The following is a 22,601-nucleotide window of genomic DNA, read 5'->3' as shown; positions in this document are numbered from 1 at the left end:
AGGTGCCTCTGTAATTTTGACATAAAAGTGCTGACGTGTAGTGGCGCTCTCTTTGAAATTTTATTTGAGTTAGATGGTTTGCATTGGGGACAATAGGTGTCGTTTTATAATTTGAAACAAATGGCGGTTTTTATTCTAATTTTTTGTTATTTAATTTTATAAAGACAAAGTTTGTTTTTAAAACAAAACTTTATTAAAGATTTAATATTAACAAAGAAGAATTATTAGAGATCGCTATTACAAATAAATCTGTTTCCTTCCGAGTGCTTGCCGTTGTATCGATATCTGCATTTTCCGTAAGCACCTAAAACAATACGACCAAATTAGAAACAAAATTTACTAACTAAATGAAATATAAATTTTGTGACGTCTTCTTCCGATTAATCCACAAGAAATGACTATAAATGTGAAGCGACAAGTCATAAAGATTTGAGTTATTTTCCGAAACTCATAAATATCGTTAATACCTACCCCTAAAATCGTCTGGATTTCTTATTGACTTGGGTAATGGCGTAAAAGAATTTGAGTTGGTATTATTTAGTGCATTCTCGTTTATATTTGATATGTTGGGTCTAACGACTTTCATAAATTGTCCTCTACGACGTGCCTCGTTCTTTTCCGATTCACGGACTTTATTTGAATCCAAGAACTTGAGTGATGGGAGGAAATGCAAAACGTAGTATCTGAAAAAATAATACAAAACAAACGTGATTTTCATTTTAAACTATTGAAACCGATAACTCACCTGTACCTTTGATAATCCTCCTCATCGTTGTCAATGCTTGAAAGTTGATTAGGACATGCTTTGTTTCCCAACAAACTTAAATATGTTAACGATGGGAGATTGTGGCGTATTTTTGTAATGAGAGATTCGATATCTGATATCTACGAAAAATGAGAATTTGATTATTAAAATTTCATCAATTCTGAAACTGAAACAGTTCGAGTTATGATTAGTTTGTGATTTCATATTTGATTTATATATTTATTTATGACTGTCACATTAATGTGATAATGTAAAGAATTGGTCAAATGAGTATGGACAATTCTTCAATGTCAATAAAATTGAACAAACTGAAATAACAGGTAATTAAATATGGAGTAATAAATACAGTAATTAATGCGCTGCAGTGAGTCAAATGAAAATAAATTAAATGATGTTCTTTCTTCAGATTTCTCTAAGATGTAAGAGGATTTGTGGAAGACGACAATGATTTGAACTCGCTACAACCCATTTATTTAATTAGATTTTATTTTATTTCAATTGATTTTGTCGAATTGTTACCAGACAGATTAAGCTTGGAAAATTCCATCAGACCAGACAGATTAACACATTTTAGGGCTGGCTGTCTTACTACTTTGTAGATTTTTTAAGCCACCAACATACAATTAAATTGAAATCTTCTATTTTTCATTACAAAAGAAACACTTACCCCATTTTTGTTAAGTGAAAGCGTTTGCAAGTGAGGCAAATAAGGAACGACCAGTGAATCAGTAAGTTGATTATTGTCCAGTACGAGCTCTCTCAATAGTGGAAATCCTTCTAAACCCCGCAAAGTAACTAATTCATTGTAACTCAGATCCAAGCTTTGTACTTTCGCACCGTACAATTTCACCAAAGCTTCTGGGATTCTTTGACACTTTTGTCCACTGTAGCATAGCTGAAACAATTTTCAGGTCATTATTGTAAAATAAATGAGGATAAGTCTATAAATTATTCAACGCGATAAACCGATTTAAGTATTCGAAAGCAAGTAATAAATTCAATTTCGGGGCTGCTGCTGACTTAATTGGTTCATCAGCCGAGGATTATTTTCTCTTACTTGGCAGATTAAATTCTTTTACTTAACTTATTATTGTTAATAGTGCGTACACAGCGCTTTTGTTAAACTTGAAACAAAATAAAGATTTTATTATTTCTTTTCGTATTTCGTTAGTGTTGATACCAGACCATTACGATAACTTAGCTTATAACAACCGACGTGAGTGTAACTTTAAAAGAGATTCTTACCTTTTCATGTTTGGTTTGTAAGTTATTCATTTGTTTAGTGTAACTAATTTGCGAATATCGAAAACTGTTTCTTACTCTCGTCTCTACTACAATGTCACAACTGAAGTAATGTTGTACTGATTTTTGTGTAGCTTTTTCTGACATTAATAACGGTTGTTATTGTATTCATCTCCATAAACACCGATAACTTTTCTTCAGTCTTTGCAGGAGTATAAAAAATGTTTGTACTGTCACTATCGCTTCATTTTGATAGCAATTTTCTACTTCATGTGTGGCTTTATAATTTATACTGAACAGGTATTTTTATATTTTTCACCATCAGAAAGAAGCCCTATAAATTTAATCTTGTTTATTACGGAAATACGTTTTCAGTGTTTATTGGGCTAATTCCATCGAATACAACTAAAAATGTTAAGATCTTTGCACTCAGTCAGTTTTGATCAATCAATAAAATGCAAAAGGTTCATGACATTTGGGTGGTGCAAGTTTATTTCCATCGAAGGTCACCGAGTTATCTTGTAGGTGTTTGTTGTGACAGTACAAAAAAATAATTTATCGAGCAAAAAATAAAAAATAAAATGAGATTGATAATTTCGAAGTGAACGAGCGAATCACTTCAAGAGTTAAAAATACAATAATTGCTTGAGATTAGATGCCATTCATATTTCATGTTATGTCTCTGTGAAGGTGATTGAAATTTTCAAGGCGAATTTATTATTTAATTTAATAAATGATTGTAAATTAGAGATAATTGCTTCTTAATAGTCTTATCACATAAGTCAACGTTCTGAGTTGCATCTATGGTGAAGGCCTCAAAGTTATTTCGAAAGAAATGCTTGACGATCTGGACGTGTGACATTTTTAAGAATTTTTAATAGATATATTCCGTTTCCGTACTTATTTTCATTCATGTATATCCATATTACATCCATTATTTGGTGCATTAGATTTATCATTTTAATCTGTGAAAAGCACTCGGCAAAGATTAAAAACAAACTCCGTTTAAGTAGTTAACCAGATTGTACAAAACAAATGTCAAATTAATTTTCGCATTCAGTAAAAGAAATTTCAAGTAACGAGTTCAGATTTCTTAATGCACCGTCACTATGAACAGATCAAAAAACAATTCCCTTGTTGGTCTGAGAGAAAATCGTTTTTCAATTTTACTGTGAAAGATCCAAGATTAAAAGCCTTCGACGGAAAGTTATAAATTTTTCATATGATAGTTATTGCTTGAATATTTTTTTCTTATATCCTGGTCTATGCCGAATTTCAATGTGTTGTGTTTATCCTCAGCTCAGTGAAACATCGAGCAAAAACTTTTGAGGAAGCTTACAGTTCACTTAAAAAATTAAATAAATATGTCAATAATAAGTTGTCAGTTTTAAAGACGCTGGAATAAGAAGAAAGTCGAAACATTGAGACCACACTGAGATTGTTTATTTCAAACATTGTTAAATTTTGATGTATCAAATTGGTATAATAATAAAGCTCGTTGCGCAAAACAGAACAAACTGTTAATTTTCTATTTATAATCAAAAGTTTCAAACTTATTTACATGTGTGCACGTGCCATTTCACTATACCACTTGGCATATTACTTAGCAGAGTAGGTTCAATTAAATTCCTTGCATGGTTTACTTCTCAAAGTTGAGATTTTCTAAAGTTTCATAACCATAAAGAACTTTGGTGGCGTAATTTAGTTCAGTAGTGTATCGGATAAACTTAATTACTCTTTTTGTTACCGTTGCTAAGCGTAGGTTGAGTTTACTTTTTGTTTGATAAATAAACATGACATGTACTGTAATGTTGTAGGTAAGATATTCTATAGAAACTAAATAATCTCATTACTTTGGGTGTAGATAAGTTTCGCCCACAGGTTTACATACAGTACTACGACTATAAATGGTAAAAAGTTTCATAAAGTTTTCATATTATACTCATGTAGAACAATAATATCTTTTAAGAGTAATTAAAAGTTCGATCGATTTATTTACGCCATGTATTTAATGTAAATAATTTTAGTATTAAATTCTTTGCTGTAAAGTTAAACTGATTATAAATTACACAAAATGTTTTTTTTCGTTCAGGCAGGTATAATAAGTTGGAAGTTTCGTACAATCTTGCGATAAAGATACAACGACTGATAGGAATTATTTTTAAATTACACAGTAATTTTATATGTATCTTGAGGTTACAACTATGTTAAATAAACCTTTTTACAAACAAGCTTCGGTTTACTGTGACGACGTATCCAAGCCTTAAAACCGCGGAATTTTATAAACTGAAAATTGTGAAGTTGTATGATTGAGTTTTTAATCAAAAACTGAAAAATCTACATACATAATGCATATATTTTTCCAGAAAAACATTGGTTTCAGTAATATGTTTACACGTACCTACTTCTTTTCAACCGTCTCTGAAAAGATTTGCAATAGGAAAACATTCTAATGCCACTTTTAACGAGCTTGTTAAAGATATACATTTGTGTTGATTCCAAAATTTCGTTCTATTCAGAAAAATGTTTAGCAAAGAAGTTTTGTCGTCATTGTTGTCTTGATAAAGAAACTGAACAGACTATATTTTAAAATATTGAGTATAAATACTTGATTTGTTATACAACCAATAATACGACTTTACGTTTAGTGCGATGTATAATTCACTTTATTTAACTGCCCCACAACCGCCTAGCACCGTTTTTTGTCCGAATTTTATGGGTCGCCAACTTCATTGTGATAACGAGAATTCATCCTACCATGGACTCGCATAAATTCAATTTGTTAATGCTGAAAATAGCAGAGCATGCATTTAAACTCTGTAGTTTGCAAAAACTTTAGGTAATGTAAACCAACTAAGTAATTACGTATTTCATTATTTAGCCTTTTGCAAATTTAAAGTTTACCTAAATACAAAAATTTTAATAAACAGCTATCATCTAACAAAAATGCCATTTTCTTAATTAATTATTTAGTTGAAAACAAATCCATCTGTAAAACAATCCGTGCAAACTAGGTCACAGATTTCATTTAATTACTATCCAATAAATCAATCAGTTGTCAATAACTACCGATTTTACTATAAAATGGAAGAGATATTAACCATGGATTAATCTTGAAAACCTCACTTTGTACTTACACGATTATCAACAAACGTCACTGAACTAGGAAGCATTTGTAAGTCAGCCATATTTGCACTCATTGAAGCTCGACATAATCAGAATATTTCACAGGAAACCTTACATATTACTATCGTGGTCGCACATTCTAACTCGTACTAGAAAACCGCAATATTCATTCCAGTCAAGATTGATACACGGAGTGCGCAAGGAACTGTGTAGGTACAAAGTTGATGAAATCGTTATCAGACAAAAATGAAATGAGTACACACTGGTATTTATCACTTCTATGTAAATTACCATTGTTGTAAAGTACGGTTTGATAGTGTTGATAACGTCTTTTTATACATGTGAAATTCGTATTGTCTTGAGGGTTTGAAAATAAATATCTATTAAAGGGAATTTTAGAAGCTTGAAATTTATTTAAATTGTTTTTCTGTGTAGTTTAGGTCAGTGAAAGAACAAATTGTTGGTTGTTGACTTCTGATAAATGGTTTCTTTGAGATAAACATTATCTTGTTTGTGTTGTTATCTTGTTTTGACATGTAAATGTACGGCGGGATATTTTTAAATCAATCGACGCGCTGCAACAGATATAAATAGTGAAACCAAGACAGTGCATGTTGTTCTTAATATACTCCAATATCGGGAGAAGAATTTGACACCCCATTGTAAACATTTACGTACAATTGCATAGAAAAATGCTCTTTTATCTGAGTGATTATATTACATATAGTTCTCCAGTCTTATATTTTATAGAGCGCCTCCTAACATGAAAGAGATTTTGTTATAGTGAAACGTGAGAGAAAGTGTCTTCTTATTTTCGTACTTAAATGACTTTTTGCTTTTGTTATCCTTTAAGTATCTATGAAGTCTTTGTTCAAAGTTTACCGTTTCTTGTTTCAGAAATGTCTTTTAAATGCATTAGTGGTTTCATCACGTTACCATCATATATGCATGTTCTGTATATTATGTATTTGTATATTTACCGCTCCTAAGTTATTAGCGTTCCAAGAAAAATAATACAACGTGGTTGGACGTTTTGAAATGAGAACGTTTTACAGTTTATTAGCTTTCAAACCTGAGATTGATGAAGCTAATTAATCTTCTTGGACAGTAACTCAAAGCTTTTTTGTGTTTATGTGTTGGACTTCCTACAGTTGTGCGTCGGCAAGCTCTTTATTTTAATAAACTTTCAGCTACTGGAGAACGGAGATGAAGAAAATATGAAAAATTGACTTACCTTAATTAGAGTCAAGAGATCGTTTTTATTTAATTTGAAGTAAACACGTAGTCATCGTACAATTATTTAATAAATAAAATCTTGAAGGTTGGAACTACATAAATTGGACATGTATTTTCGACTTATTTGCTACCTTAATTAATCACATAAATCTTTGTAAACAGAGATTTTTTGTGCGCCTTCACATTTGTTCATCCATAATGTTCTGAGGGTATCTTATCCTTCTTACGCCATTATGTGTGTTTGAATTTCTCAACAAAGAAGCCGATCTCACTGGTAATTGATGGTTGCAAGTGGACATTCTGTTACAGTTCTTGCGTTTCATGCTGATGTAGGTGGTGCAGGTATTTGTTCTCTGAAGAAATGTACTTTCTGTGCTGCCTTCCATGCCTGCAATAAGTTACACGATAAGCAGAGGGCTTAAAAATAGTGAGTATAGAAAATGGCTTTTCTCTTGACCTCACAGCAATTGAATTGTTAAGATTTAGTTCCCATTCAGTTAGATAGCTGAAATGAAAACAGAAAATTCGATTGAACCAAACTGTTATAATAGACGGAATGTTTCAGTTTTTCGCGTTATGCAGGAATTTTTTATTTCTTGTTCCGGCATATTTCACGAATGGTTTAACAAATATGTGTAATTTATTCGCACAAATCGTGCTTTAACGAGTCAATTTTTTGCTACCGATCGCGTTTTAACACTGGTATTTATTAGGGCTGAATTAACAAAGTGAAAAACAGCATATGAAGTAAACGTACGTGGTAGAACAAAGTTGAAATGGCTAATGACAATGACGTAATGAGGTGTAGCTTCCTCACAATGTTATGGTATAAGAAATTTATGTTCGATTTAAAACATGTAAAACAGGAAAATTACGACGAGAATCTGACATTTATTGTGATACTTTTTACCAAAGTGTACGTATGGTTCACTTCAGTTTAGATATTTTTAAAGAAATCTGAAGTGAAAAAATTGGTTATTATTGGCACCGCTTTAGAACGATGTTATGAAGAGACAGTTTGAAATATTGTGCAATATGCGAAAGGGCGCAAGTTGAAATTGCTGTCACTATTGATTTCTTATTCATTTTTCATTACATGCCATTTTATGGTTGTATAGTTTACAACATTGGCATGAAATGTTTTTGCTAACTCAATATTTGGCAGTGGTCCATTCTTCAGAGACTCGTTTTTGTCGATTCTTTTGGTTAAAACTTTTCTCTTTTGAATCGCAATTATATAAATCCGGACAATTTATACCTTTGGTTACATTATATTTTACTTTATTACACATTAGAGTTATAATTCAATTGATATTTGATATACAACTGAATCGTTTGCATATTATTTAGTAGTTATTTCATAATAAATTATGTTTATAAATAATAGTAATGGAACAAATAAACATAAATACAAAAATACGAATGCTTGTGAGCTTTATAAACTGTTAAATACGTTTGCAACGATTTTAAAGAAACATAATGCCTTTGTTTTGATAAAAGTATTTGCCTTTTGTCACAATTTTCTAAGTGATATGTAGAACGAAAAAATTTCTAATAGTTACATTAAATCAGAATAATGTAACAACATTATTTACAAAAAAAAGATGCAAAAAATATTTTCTCATGTTACAATTGTGAAAGAAAAGGTCATAAATCATCTACAAAAGTTCATCAGAGGATAAGAAGATGGATGCGGCGAGTGCCTACATCATAATTTCGTTACGTAATGCAGAAAATTTGATCATTTTATTAAAAAAATCTGCGCTAAAATAAAATATTGGTTCTGACATTATTTCAATTTTAAGTAGTCTGGAGAATGAAAGGGACTCTGAGTTTAAAGATAAACGACTGAAACAAAAAAGAACAAAAAAGAAGTAGTTATGAAAGCAATTACATTAGTAATTTTAAAAAGGTGCAGAATTTCCTGAATTAAATTTTCATTATCTAAAATCTGGTACAATTAATTGTTAGTTATTAATTACTAGTTAATTATAAACAACACAAACAAAAATTTACACACATTTAGGCGGTACCTGGTACATACATATTAGCATTGAGTAGGTTTCAGCTTTTAATGGAATAACAGAATACCTGTCCAGAAAAACAACAAAAATATATTAGCGCAACAAAGTCTGTTAGTTAAATGAGTTGCGGATTATTTGAAAATTTATTCAATAAACATTTTAATTTCTTTGAAAATGATGAGCATGTTTGGTATCAGCCGTTCTGAGAATGGAATTTTAAATCTCTTCGTAAATACAAATTCTTGGTGAAACTGTTGCACAATGCTTGCTTACAAACTTTACTCCAACATGATTCATGCCTAATTGCACAGTAATGTTACAAATAATTTAATATCTAGTGGTGGACCTAATAATGTTTTGTAGCAATAATAGTACAAAGAAAAACTGCAAATTCATAATATGGTTCTCGATAATTTGCCTGTTGATTATTGTTAATAATAATAATAATAATAATAAAAGCGTTCGGATGTAAAGCCATATCTTCTTGGTAAAAAAATGTTTTTTCTTATCGCACATGTAATACAATTTATACAATTATGTATTTAGGTAGTAACGATATAAGTTACCCAAATAAAATGCTATCAACATATTTTCTTGACACATACGTTATGCATAACACTCTAGATAATTACTGCAAGTGAAACGTATTTTCCTCCTTGTAGAGTACTTCAAATGTTCTTGTCTTCATATCAAGCGGAAATGCAAAGACAAACTATGCTATTATTAATTATTATTTTCAATTAAAGCATTGTTGTCAGAATAAACTTAGTTGGCGCTTTGATGTGAATCAAGACTTGATCCAATAACGCAGCAATATGATAAAGGCGAAAATCACTTCATTATTAATTAGTATAACAGCTAAACGCAATTATTGAGAATGTAGATGGAGTTCCTAGATCTTGATCTATAAAGCACTAAAAATAGAAGTTGAACTTGAGTGAAGAGTAATATGAAGATAAAACTTTAAATTAAACCAAAGCGCATTAAATGGTAGAATCATTAGCGATATGTTTGTTTTCCGGAAACGATGATAAATCGCCACTTAAAGTTGTTTGTTTGGAATTTTAAAGACTTTAGTTTTGAAGTTTTTACCAACTACTTGGCTATTTGACATGATAATGGATCCAAATTACCGATTAATGCAATAACAATTTGTCTCTGGTTAGAACCATAAATTTAATCCCAATTTAAAATTGAAAATAATTTTATAGGTGTAGTGTAGAGGAATCCAACCTGCCCATAAATAATGTCACTGCATCTCGTAACTCGAATTTTACCAGGTCTGATTTTTCAATTTCAGTGGTAATTTCAGCAGGAGGCATGTTCGGAAATGTCGCAAATTCAGGTGTAAACGTTAGAATGTATTTTATGCAATCTGATCTTGAAAAGTACTGTGATGGTTCGACTTTCCCTAAAATTACCGGAAGACATTACTTCGACGGGGTGGACATTTCTTTTCAAATCGGGACTCCGTTAGTTGGTCTGTTAGCGATAAACTTGACTAGTTTATTGAGGAAGCTGTCAAGTAAGTAGATTTTTCTCGATTAAGTCATCGATACTGTGACAAGCGGAACGGGCTTGAGGGCTCACCCGGAGCGCGGCCAATGGGTTCCAGATGTGGGGACCGCGTCGCTGGTCGTCACAGTTATGTAATTCGGAGAAACAGAATTAATCGTCACGTAAACGCTTTCAATTCGCGAAATGATCAACTACGGGTACCAACGGAACACCGAAAGTCGTCAGCGTGTCGCAAACCGCGGATTTGCGAAAACGCCACCCCAGTCGAAGCTAGATTAAGTTAGATTAAGATAATTAAGTTGTACGCGAAATTTGACTCCCGATTCTTGATTAGTACTTTCTCTATTCAATTAGTCACCACCAGTTGAACAATTTGATCCGTTAATCAATTTCCCTGAGGTTTTATGACAGTTTTTGCAAAAAGGGCTTCGGTACCAGTCCCAGTAGCTCCATCTATCTTCGTAGGGTACTTCTAAAGTTACAGGGTGCTTTACCCTAAAATCCGCCAATTGTTGCTAACAATTAGCAACGTGCATGCCATTTTAACCGTATCAGTAGCCACTTTAATTCCTGATTTTCTGCAGACCTAGAGTTCAGTAGTACTTTATATAAACAAACCCTTTTGATGAAACGCGAAGTCCAATTCAATAGACAATTAATCAGACAATAAGCAAGGATTCTCCGAATCCGCTGGACATTTTCTTGCATGATACATTCGCCTACAATTTCTGTAGATTTGCCAGGGAGTCAAACTAGCAGGTTGAGTTTCAGGTGAGCATGGTGCCGCTCAAATTAATTAATTAGATAAGTAGGGAGAATCGAGTTCATGTACTTAAGACCATGCAGATAGTTCGTGAGCCGGCGTGGCAACTCGAGGAAGATATTAATAAGTTAATTAATGTATTGTAATCAGGGTATGATCGCTAATTAGGATTCCGCAATCAGGGTAAATTAGGAGTCGGGGAAGCCAATTAGGCGAGCCCAGAGTTAATGAGGAGTACTCCGTTCGGGGGAAATGCTTGGCCAATAGCGTGGACGCGTCGTTTTAAAGCAGTTAGGATTGGCCAAGAAGTTAGCGTGGGGTACGACCCCCAACCAAAGTTTTAAAAAGGGCCAAAGGGTCTTTTTTCGGGGAGTGGAGTCGAATTTTCCTTCGTGAATTGTTGACTACCAGATTCAGTGCGAATTTTGTTAAAATCTTTGTTTTTTTATCATCGTTAATTACAACTTAAAAAAAAATCGTGAAGTGCCATCCTTGGAGGAGATTTGTAAGTCGAGCATTTTTTTTTTTGTTCTGTTGTTCTTCGTGTACGCATAAACCGTTGCGCCAATCGTCATCGCGGTATTTCAAAATTGAAAGGACACCAAATTTCGGCATCCTAATGTTCGAGGCAACGCGATTGAGAAAAGAACACCAAGGCACTTGGATTCCGGGGCAGCGGTGTATTTGACGTGTAATGGTCGAAGCTTCCCTATTTAAACTCAATTGTTTTTTTTTTTGGACTTTCCGTACAGTCGCCCGATAATCTATCGGATTTTAAATGTTACCTTTCTCTGGCTAAATTTGCTCCTGAGGTAGAACACCATTAGAAAATTTCTTGTTTAATCTGTAGAACCAAACTTTACCGTCACCGGACGTTAGCAACTTCAGTGCTAACGTGGTTCAATTTTATTCCCCAATATGACTGCTTAGACAGTTGTTTTTTTTTGAATCAACTACAATAGAGGATCACATAATCACTTCAGTATCTTTAACTTTAATTTACCGTGTCCGGGAGTTAGATGCCGTGGAGCATTCCCGCCATCACGTAGTATCACGTATCGTTTGATCGGCTAAAGCACATGATGCTGACGATCTCACGTTTGGAATCGCCAAATTTTGGCCTCATCAAGGCAACACTGTTGCCTCACATCCAAATAAGCCATAAGTAATTTGACCCATGAAGGTGGTAATGCATTTTGTATCCGTTATCCAAAAATCATAAACCTAAATCACAACAACGGCACCTTCAGGGCCTGTTCAGATTGTGATCGTATAGGTCCGAGCCTTTGATTGCCGCCTTGCGTATCCGCTGACCGCCCGCTTAACTCTTGACCGCGTTCGTCGCCGTCACCGACCGCCGCACCATGTGCCGCCGTCACCCGTGTCGCTTTGCCAAGCGAACCCAAAGCCGTTCGCCGAAATTCCAACCTTAGCGCTAAGCGTCCTGGAAAACCACCAAAATGCAACCCTTTCAGCTTGCTCTATTGTAGAACTTTCTAATATCTGCAACTAATTCTTGAAAATATCTTTTGTTTAGTGTCTAATTTTGACGACACTACTGTTCCGCGACTGTACTCAGATTTAAAGTATTTTATTTCATTATCTAAATCACCGCTGAACCCTGAGGGTAGTTTCCGTCTTTCCCACAATTTGGGTCAGCTAATAAACTTAACTTTCTTTCCTCCATTTGGGAGTACATAGCTTTCTGTTTGAAATTCAAACCTTTAAGCCGACGGGAAGAGGCCGAACATGTTCAATTACCCACTACCTGTGATAATCCAGAAAACTTAAAGTCCGACGCGAGACCGAAACAAGAATAAGTAGTTAGGGAGAAGCCTTCGGGAGACTAAAATTAACTAGGGTGAAGCCTTCGCGAACATCGCACGAGTCAGTTAGGGTGAAGCCTGCGCGGATAAAATAAGTTAGGGTGAAGCCTTCGCGTACAGGAAATCCCACGCTCGTAACGTAAGGAGACTCCTAGGGGAAGCACAGCCCTGTGGATAAGCGATCTGCCCGAATTTATTTAAGTTCGTGTTTTTTTTTTTTTTGTTTTATTTGTAAATAAACTTAAGTGAAGTGTGCCCAAATCTTTCATTTCCTTCTGCAACAGCGGCCTTGCTGTAATCTGGTTACCCGGAAGACCCCGAGTTGTCTTCCGGAGAACACAACGAATTTCCATCGAAGATGAATTTCTTTTTTTGATTTAAAACACAACGTAGCAATTGGGTCCGTTCTTTGAATTTCGACCAGGAAAACGAGTACAGGACGATCGTGATAGACATAAATTATTTGTAGGACCAAAAGGGTCAACGTTAAGACGAACAAAGAGTAATTTGAGAATTCTTCCGCGTGTGTTTAACAGGGTAAGGTAATTTTGGTGGAGGCGCTTGCGTAAGTATTTTGCGGACCCTCCAGAAATTACCGGCGTGACTAAACCACCCAGGCCAGACGATCGACGACTTTTACAGTACGGTGTATTGGATGTATAAATTAAAGATAAATTAAAGTAAATTTTTATTATTTTTTTCTCTAACATACAAGAAGTAGAGAGAAAGAAGGTAAATTATATTAACTTTAGATTTATTTCCGGCTCTTAAATTCCAGGTGGCAAGATTCCGAGACCACTACTTAATTGGATTTCGAAAATCACATTACGTCACAGTCTAGCGGTTTGAAAAGTGTAAGGTCATTTCCACAATTCTCTCTCTGGGCGTTTCGCGTGAAAAAATAATAATTTACATAAATCTCAAAGCGCCTGTTGAAATAATGAAGCTGTGAAAGTTTTACTGATTCAGTTGTAGTCTTTGCTCACAGGTCAATTCAAAATAACAAAAAAATTGTTTTAACTCCGCAACTCATTGTGTTGATGTGTTTGCAATTTTCTATTAGTTTAAGTTTAAAGTAGGCAAGGAGTACTTATTTTAAATATAACAACCCTTATATTATAGAGTGCTAACTTGAGCCACCTGTGTTCAGCCCAAAGCAGACAATTTATGCACTACAGAACAAATAAATTGAGTAGCTACAGGTTTGTGGGGTCAAATGTTTAGTTGTTCTTCATTATCATTTTCATTATCTAAGCTTTACCGAATTTCCTTGCCTGTGCTCAGAAAACCACAAAAACTTATCACGAATTTCGTATACCTACTCAACTAAAACAGGTTTTGTTTTATTTTCTTTTGTTTATTTCTCTTCTACCAAAAGTGGTACATAAGTTGGGATTATAAAAAAATATCTGAACTTTATAGAGTATGTTTGCAAGCATAGCTACATTATTTATTTAAGAGGGTCTTCTCAACTTTAATGGAAATACATATTAGTATGGTTGTGGATAATAGAAACAATGATTACCAAAGTCGTTTTTACCTGTGTCTGGAAATCCCGATGACGTAAATGAAGGAGTTACACATCTGCGAAGGCCAGGTATGGCTCGCAGAACTTGTATGAAACCATCCCTAAAGCGAGCATTCATGCAGCAGTATATTATTGGATTGTAACATGCATGGGACATGGCCAATCCATGTAGTGGAAAGTACAAAAATGTCATTACACTTGGGCTGATTTGATGCTCCAGAATCTGTAAAAATATGGGGTGTGAAGTTCCTCATTTACTTTAACCATCATTTATCATTCTTTCAAGCAGAAGTATTAGTGTATGATAAACACTCTCTCTTTAGTTATGCTTTACAGTGTGTCGACAATTTGTTTCGCGTCTACTTCAATCAAAATTCCAATGAGACTATTAATTTTCTCAGCTGAAAATTTGCTGGCTTTTTTTTCTTGCACGCTTTCTCAGATTTTAGTACGCAAGCGATTTCATTTTTTGCAAAGGTGTTATGTCGATAAATTTAATAAATGAAAAGCTAAAACAAATTAAAAATAGATCTGATTTAATACACTGCGTAATCGTATTACGCACGTTGATGTCTGTGTTTATGTCTCAAATTGAATTTCGTGGTAGAAATCTTATTCCTTTCACTTACATTTTAATACCTAACTAAGTTACTAATCTTGAGTCTGTTTAATTGAAAATTATAAGGCTCACGTTGACTGAACGAAATTCGCGTACCGTTTTATGAATCAAATAATTGCATTATTCCAGTATTAACTTAATAATTGTACGGTTTGCTTTTAGTGGTTATAATTCGAGACACTGCTATCGCTAGATTTAATCAGGAAAAATAATTTGATTATTCCGCTAAGTTTAGCACCAGCTCTTGTTGGAATTTATCCACCTCATTTGAGAGTCACCTTAATTTTCTATACGTATAGCTTCACTAAAATCAGGTACACGTGTTTGTTTTATTGGCATAAATTAGTTTGAATGCAACCAAAAATTGTTAGTTGGTTTGGAATTGGCTGTTTCGAATTAATGGGATTGTGCACATTCCCGGTAAAATTAAAATTAATTAATGAAATGAGCACTTTTGGATCTCTAACTAATTAACGTAAACTATTAAAAATACATATCACTTTATATGCTGCCACAAACAAATAAGTAAGAATTGTTTCACATTCATTAAAATGGATTAGCAGTAAGAGCGTTTATTTTCTGTTTGCTTCATGTTTTTAAATCCGGAAATTCGCAAATTTTTCGCACTTGTGTAGGTTTGTTGCTTTGATCTCGTTGCTAATTTATTTTCCACTCTAAGTCTTTCGTGTTGAATTATAGAACTGTTTCGAATGAATCTATTGAGTTAATGGTAATGCAATTTAAATGTGTCGTTCAAGAACACATGAAATGAGAATTTTCTTCTAGTCTGCTGCACATTCGCCATAATACAGCTTCCAGTCTGAAACAGGTGGATTTAAAATTACCGTGTCTAGAAATTAGAATGTTGTCATGTATACTGACTGACACTTGGAAATATTTTGAAATTGGGAAGGAAGTTAATCTTACTTTCTAAAAGTTTGTATCGCTCACAATTTTTATTATTAAAAACTCAACAATAATTCAAGAAAAAACGCGGAGAGAACTCCGCAAACTAAATTTAATGGCTACATTTACAAAATGTTCTCCCAAAGGATACATCTGGGAGCCATTGATCTCAATGTTACTGACATTTGCAGTAGATGCGCACAATAGAAAAGCTAATTTAAATAATAAAATAAATTCATTTTACTAGTTAATTAACCAGATGCGTTTGTTTTCAAAACAATGGATGGATTATTATCATTAAAACAACAGTCTTAAAAGATACGATGCTGTGGTGCTGAATAGTGAAACAATATTAGTAAAGAAGTTTAGCAGAACGATGCAAAGCAAATGTTTATCCTCATAGCTCAATAGAAAGTAGAACATGTTACAAATCGTGTTAAAAAAACTGATATTTTTTTCTTTGTAGACAAAGAAGAATTTTTTCTTACATCCAAAAGCGTTTAGCTCTGATTTTAATGTAAAAAATCAAACCGTTTCGACAGCTCTTCAATTATATGTCGAGCGTGTTTTTCATATTTGTTAGTTTTGTTTGGCTTTAAAGAAATGCTTTCTTTGAATGATTTATGAAAAAACGCGTGTTTAACCTGGAAATTTTGTTACAAAATTGATACAAATACAGGGTGTTCAAAAAAAAGCGGACCAACTGATAAGTACGTCAAACTCTAAGACGCTGTGAATTGGAAATGCTGTTTAAAATTTTTATTTGAAGCTTTGTACGGGAGCAAAATAACTTTAAATATTGCGAAAAACGGCAACAGTGTTCAATTCTTTCGGTAATTATTAGGAGTATAATTTTGAGACCAGAGCAACACTTTGGTAGTTACAATTATTAATAAATCATGTAATTGGTTACTATGGTTTGCAATTAAATTTGATAACACCTGACCAGTAAAAGTCACAAAGCAGATCAAGAACCATTTGTTGTCTTCTTGGTGTGCGAATAGTCTTGGGTCCTCCATGATCCTGATAAATTTGGTTCCAATCGGCCCATCTCACGTACCTGTTGATAAACTCGTTGAAAAGTATTCTTGGAGGGAATTTGCCAGTTAGGAAATTCACAAGCCTTACTGCCCCTTACTGCTTCTCGACTGTTTCCTTCAGGGGTCGGTATATTCAGCAAAATTATACATCTTTAGAGAAATAAACTCCTCTAGTTTGTGACACCTAAAAAATGTTTGACTTTTCTAAAAAAATGGTCATTGTCAGGCACTAGGCAACAATTAATTACTGAATTCTTGAAGTGAAATGTTGCCAGATTAATTTTGCGCTCTTGGGCTTAATTTTAAAAGTGCAAAATAACGTTTTGCATCAACATTTAAGGCATGTAAAGACTGTAAGTATGTAAATGTCACCCAAAACATAAACTCTAGTAGAATTTTGTAAACCTTGAGTTCATTATAAGAAAAAATTTGTGCCATAATTAGCGCCCCTTTAAGTGGCTGTAGATTTCCAACGAAGCCCTCAATAATTGAAAAAACTTAATTTAGCTACTACTTATTATCTGAAGATTCACGTAGTGAATAGTTGGTACGCCATTTTTTGAACACCCTGTATATATTTTATAAAATGTTTGCGTTCTTTTATCTGACTTGCTAAGAAAAAAATCTGGAGATGTAAATTTACAACCAAGAATTTGGTCTTTGTGAGTGATACATTGTTTGAAACAGAGTTGTTTGTGGAGATCTTCTACGCCCAAAAAAAATTAGCACAAGTGGGACAAAGAAATAATATTTTTATGTTGGCTTTATATTGCGAGATTTCTTGAATTCCTTGACTGTTTTACTATTTGAATATATATCATTTGAATGAGTGAAAGATTTTGTCAGAATAATAAAGTACTTACCAGCAACACATTGTACGGCAGCCAGCAGACAGTGTATCCGCATACAACAATGACCATCATTTTGATCAACTGAAAAGAAAATCTTGTGTTAAATTAAATATTTCCTAAAATATTTTAAAACAATCACAAAAAATTAGAAAACGAGAGATATTGGCAAATTGCATCTGGGCCATTATGAACGCGATCAAAAACTCTCTTATATTCATTCTTGCGTTATTTATGCAAAACGAAAACTTATTGGTTTAAAAAAAAACAGAATGGAGACATTTAAAAAGATGTCTTTATTTATTACAAATGAGATTGTTCCTTTTTCTTTATGTATTATGGTTTTATCCGCATTGTGCTGTTATCCTGAGAATAAGCTTTTACTAGAATTGAAATTTACTCCTTTTTTACTTTTACGTTTTTGTGGATTTCACTCTTTTTAATTTAGCCAAGTTTTCATTTTTGTTGCAATGTAAAGTTATACATATAAAACTACCTTGAGAACTATAATTTCAATTATCCTCAATGATTTATACTTTTTTGCACATTTTTTGATAAGTATTCCTAGATTTATTCAGTTTACGCAGAATTTTATGTGGAATCTAAAACAAAAGGCATTAGAAGCGATTATAGTTTCAAATAGTCTAAACGACGAAAAAAATGGAATTTTTCTTTTTTTACTGTTTGTCGTAAACTATTTACCCTACCAAATTGAGATTTTGCTAGTTGATAGATCTCGACCTGCTCTTTAGATTGTTGTATAACTCAAAGGTATTAAGCGTCGTTTTTGCACCGAAAAAGCTCGTTAAAAATGGCTCCGAAAAAAACATCTGAAAACTTATTTCGATAAATATCTCGTGTATTTGTAAAGCAAACTTAATTTATTGGTTCTCATTGAATTCAGAAGGTTTCGCAAAATTCAAAACTGTACTAATGGTTTGTGAATGTTACAAAATAACCGATTTAGAAGTGATTGAAGTTTGTCGCCAAAAATTTTGAAGCTTCGGAGTATAATATGGTGGTAATTCATATCTCTGGAACTACGACAGACAGAAAGATGCGGTTTTTCTAGCAATTTTTCTAGCAAAGATTCAATTTTTTTTTAATTTAAAGGTATTTTAATTTTGATATATTTTAATTTTTGTTGCTCCGGGGATGTTATAGTTTTTATTATGGTACGGTCGACTATACTACGTCAACCAAAATTTGTGTTCTTATCAACTTTAGCGTTATCTTTCGAACAAAATCTACTTAATACGGATTAGATAATAATCGAATATGCTCACTGAAGCTCCAATCTAAAATTACTCAAGAAATTTCTTTATTCATCTGTTTTGTATGTAAATTGAACCGTCATCGTAAATATGTAAAACAATGAAAGAAGGAAGTGTGGTAAACGTACTCCACCTATCCATTCAACAGCTTCATTTTTCTTACCGTTATTTATATCTGCAGAACAAATTAAAACGTATATTCAATTTCAGCAAAAGAGGGGCTATTTTGAAACTATTTCAAAGCAGTCATGCAAGGTTCGCCTTCGAGAAAATGAAACAATAAATAAAGTCGAGAACATCTTCAAACCTTTGTGATGCTGTCTTTTCCCACAGAACGTTTTATTTCTAACGATATCGTGACAATACAGGAAAATCGTTGACATTTGCGGAAAGCGCAGACATTTGGAGATTATTTCTCTCATACATGATGTTTAATTTCTTTGACTACCTGAATCGCAGTTGAATTTCCTTCTATCAACTTTGAAGTTCCTTGGATATTTTCGTGCACGTCTCGACATAATTGCATATTCGATAAGCTTTAAAGCTCGGATTGATTCTTCAACTTGAATATTTATATTCAGACGACTTGTGTGGGACATTTTCATCATCGGCATTATTAGAAAACTCGAGAATTTAAATTAAGCTATTTGCGTATTTGACCGCTTCTTTTCAGGAGGTTGAAAAGACGATATTTTATATGCGGAGAAAAAAAATCTATGCTATTTATTTTGCTAAATAAATGAGAAAGAAAGATTTACCTGGGTTTTCCTCTGAGAATTTTAGCCGCAAGAAAAGGGATATTTTACGAGATACATAATAGCACAAAAACGGATTAGTAACTACATTTTTTAGGTTTTTAAACAATAGGTATTGCCGAATTGATAAGGTTGCGAGAAGAAATTTCACTTTAAGCTCCAAATATTCCCATTCCAAATATGACTAATAAACCCATAATATTAGCGACTTTCGGGTGATAAATAAAGCTCTACTACAGTTGACTTTTGAATTATGGCTATCTCAATCTTTATGACAGTGCAGTTGGAGACATATGAGGACAAGCCATGTTTTACACCTATTATTCGTTTTTATAATAACAAAACTACAAAATTTATGACTTCGTTCATTTCTACTAATTATAAAAAAACATGTTTTCTTTTTTAAGACACAAGAAGTTTCTTGGTTTTATTGGGCGGAGAAAATTTATTTTTCACGTTGAAAACGTAATACAACCAACGATACATTCTACAGACTGTAATAAAAAATTTCATTTTATTATTGTTACGAAGTAAATGATTTTATTTTTTATGAGTCAATTTGCAATTTTGTTTATTAAATGCGTGGAAATCCATCTACAATGAAAAAGCCGTCACATAAACAGTCTTCTCTAAAAACATGTAAGAAAGTGCTCGCGACTAGAAAAACTCAATGTTGATGAATCTTGAGACAATATTTGAAATGTTAACAAATAAAATCATACCACAACTAGCTATTAATTTAGATAGGCATAAAGATAATTGCCTTGCATCAAATGTTTATCTGCTAGAATGCACAGAGACTCCATTTATTAATTAAGCGGAAATCACAGACTCATGTTCAAATTATAGTCTCGAACACGACGGCGAAGTTTTGCTTCGGAAGTTGAATGTGTTTTATTTCAGGAGCGCATTTTAAAATTTTAAATCCAGGATTCTTTTGTGCGTAAATAATACTCTGAAAAGTGCCTACTTTCACGAGCTCTTTATAAAAACAGAACATTATTACAAGTTTTTAGCTAGGGCGCAATATAATACCTGCCATTAAATCTCTGTGTTTGAGGAATGTGAAACTAAAAATTGATAATTTTATCTAAATTATAAATTTATGTTGTTACTTTAGGTACAATCTTCTATGAATCGAAGTTTGGTTTACGTTGCCATTGTTCGGAGATGCTTTAATAGCATTGTAAAGCACATTTACTTAATATAAATATTACATTCCTATTCTGCACGGATAAATATACTTTCATAACTAGAAACGATTTTCGGTCTTATTTGAAATGATGTATTTACGTCACATATAGTGTGGTGGACTATTTTTACTGCTGAAAAAATCATCAATCACAAAATTGACACGGAATGAATTATTAATGTTTGTACCGATATCAACTAAATTAGGTAATAACTGTGTTAAATTTGCTAAATTGCTAAATTAAATGGAAATAAAAATTGATACCTAGTTATAAAAATACAAATCAGGTTTTGTCACACTTGCCAACACAAAGGTGTTTTTAAAGGTGCATCACACAAAGTGATCCTTCTAACTCGGTTATATACTAGACGCTGGAGTGCTTCCAAAAAAGCACTCTAGACACATGTCATAACAGAGTTATATTTTAGCACGTTTCTGATTTCATTCTTTCTATCGCGCTAAGAAGATATCAACTTCATTTACAACACGTCTGTTAAGAGTTATATTTCTGAAATATTGTGTAAGTATGTGAGTAAAGTTAAAAATCAAGACACTTTTTTCTCATCGTTTCTGACAGTTCAATACATGCTTAAATCGTAACTTTTTTGTATATTACTCTTATCTTTGATCACTTTTACTAACCAACTACTTTTCAGATAATGAGAAGTATTGAGTCTTCCAAGATTCTTGTTCTCTCATCAACAAAGCTCTGCACCTCTTTTCTTGTTGCTTCGTGATTACCTTTTGAGAATAAACTTCAAACTAGTTGATCTACCTCAAAGAACCTCTGCTCCGAACATAAAACACTGAACCAAAATACAAGTAATCGATTTCGAAAGTGAAGTCACAATGTTTTTATAAATATAAAAAACACTTAAATAATTCATGCCCATATCTAACAATAAAATCAATTGATGTCTTAAGTGTTCTTACAACTTTATTTCTTTTGTTGTCCCACGTAGTGTATTGATTTCTGAAATGCCGAGCTTTTGTTTCACAAATTTCTTCGGTGGGTTATTCATGCGTTTTGATAAATTTATTGTATACACAAAGAAATGGATATTAAATCCACAAATTTTAACATGAAGGTGTTTTAAGATGTTCATTTTTCTCTCCTACATAAACGTTTGAATTTTTATATAAATATTTTTCACGACAATTCTACTTTGAAAGTTAATGTATTATCTCTAGTTTAAATATTTGTCAATCTTGTAAATCACTGTATACTAGTTCTCGCGAGATAACTTTTGCGGACAAGTACAAAATCAATTGCGCTTCTTTAAATAGTTCAGTCCGCTGAAAGCACGTCTTGGCACAAATCTGATTATGGCAGAGCCAGTTTTTTCAGTCTCTTCATAATCTCCTAATTGCTTTAGTTAGATTTACATCCATTCACAATATCCCAATTAAAAAGTTTAATTCCGAAAAAATCAACATTGATTATCATACATCAATTCTTCGCGTTCTTTTCGTTGAAATACAACATACTTTTCAAACAATTACGATGTAAACGAATTACAAGCTGTTGTTTCGTTGGTAACTCCAATTTTAGCCGTTAAAAAAATCAAACAAACGATGAATAAATAAATATAAATCAACGAAAGTGGTGGCAAACGAAAAACTTCTTCGGGATAGAATCTCCTTAAAAATCGTTTAGAGAAGAGTTTGTGCCATGTCCAACAAATCGCGGAGATAAAAAAGGAAACTGAATTTGAACGACCTGACATCTCTACGAAGGAATAGCACATAAGTACGATAATAAAGAGGCATTTTCACGGTAGTATAAAAAGGTACGTTTTAGCGAAAACCTAAAAACAAGTCGTTTTTTATAAATAAGTTTCTCATTTGTTGTTGCTAGGATTTGTGTCCGGGTATTATCGGGTTCTAGACGATCGGTGATGGTTTAATTTAAAACTTTTAATTAGCTGAATTCTGTAC

At 33.0% G+C, this 22,601-nt stretch overlaps 2 protein-coding genes across 5 annotated transcripts in view; both read right to left on the bottom strand.

The window, feature by feature from the left end:
- Nucleotides 1-172: 172 nt before the first annotated feature.
- Nucleotides 173-5,377, bottom strand: LOC148172516 (leucine-rich melanocyte differentiation-associated protein-like). 2 transcript variants are annotated; one of them, XM_088039612.1, is made up of 5 exons: nt 2,012-2,397; nt 1,434-1,661; nt 746-885; nt 472-683; nt 173-304 (listed from the first exon to the last, which is right to left on the bottom strand). In XM_088039612.1, the coding sequence occupies exons 1-5, from the start codon at nt 2,153-2,155 to the stop codon at nt 225-227; spliced, it is 804 nt and encodes a 267-aa protein (XP_087895738.1). In that variant the 5' UTR covers nt 2,156-2,397; the 3' UTR covers nt 173-224. The 2 variants fall into 2 exon arrangements, with proteins under 2 accessions (XP_087895738.1, XP_087895739.1); XM_088039613.1 differs by lacking the exon at nt 2,012-2,397 and adding an exon at nt 5,146-5,377 and having other exon boundaries at nt 192-304.
- A 1,074-nt stretch (nt 5,378-6,451) lies between these two features.
- The window catches only part of LOC148172514 (RYamide receptor-like), a 55,341-nt gene continuing 39,191 nt past the window's right edge, over nt 6,452-22,601 (bottom strand). For all 3 annotated transcript variants that reach the window (XM_088039583.1, XM_088039582.1, XM_088039584.1), the window contains exons 5-7: nt 17,458-17,526; nt 14,042-14,252; nt 6,452-6,758 (exon numbers count right to left, since the gene is read on the bottom strand). In XM_088039583.1, coding sequence (XP_087895709.1) covers nt 6,550-6,758; nt 14,042-14,252; nt 17,458-17,526 — 489 coding nt within the window. In that variant the 3' untranslated portion in view covers nt 6,452-6,549. The remainder of the gene's footprint in view (nt 6,759-14,041; nt 14,253-17,457; nt 17,527-22,601) is intronic.

Source organism: Gnatocerus cornutus, chromosome 6 (assembly GCF_029298725.1).
Source record: "Gnatocerus cornutus isolate USDA-ARS CGAHR chromosome 6, icGnaCorn1.1, whole genome shotgun sequence".
NCBI classification, from domain to species: Eukaryota; Metazoa; Arthropoda; class Insecta; order Coleoptera; family Tenebrionidae; genus Gnatocerus; species Gnatocerus cornutus.
The sequence above is the reverse complement of the archived record's forward strand: the minus strand, read 5'-3'. Positions and strand labels throughout refer to the sequence as shown.

Bases quoted from the DNA above. Each gene is read 5' to 3' on its own strand.
- LOC148172516 (XM_088039612.1), bottom strand. From the start codon at position 2,155: ATGTCAGAAAAAGCTACACAAAAATCAGTACAACATTACTTCAGTTGT. The intron at 886-1,433 runs GTAAGTGTTTCT...CATTTTTCGTAG, and splicing joins TTTCACTTAACAAAAATGGG to ATATCAGATATCGAATCTCT. The intron at 684-745 runs GTGAGTTATCGG...TTATTTTTTCAG, and splicing joins GAGGATTATCAAAGGTACAG to ATACTACGTTTTGCATTTCC.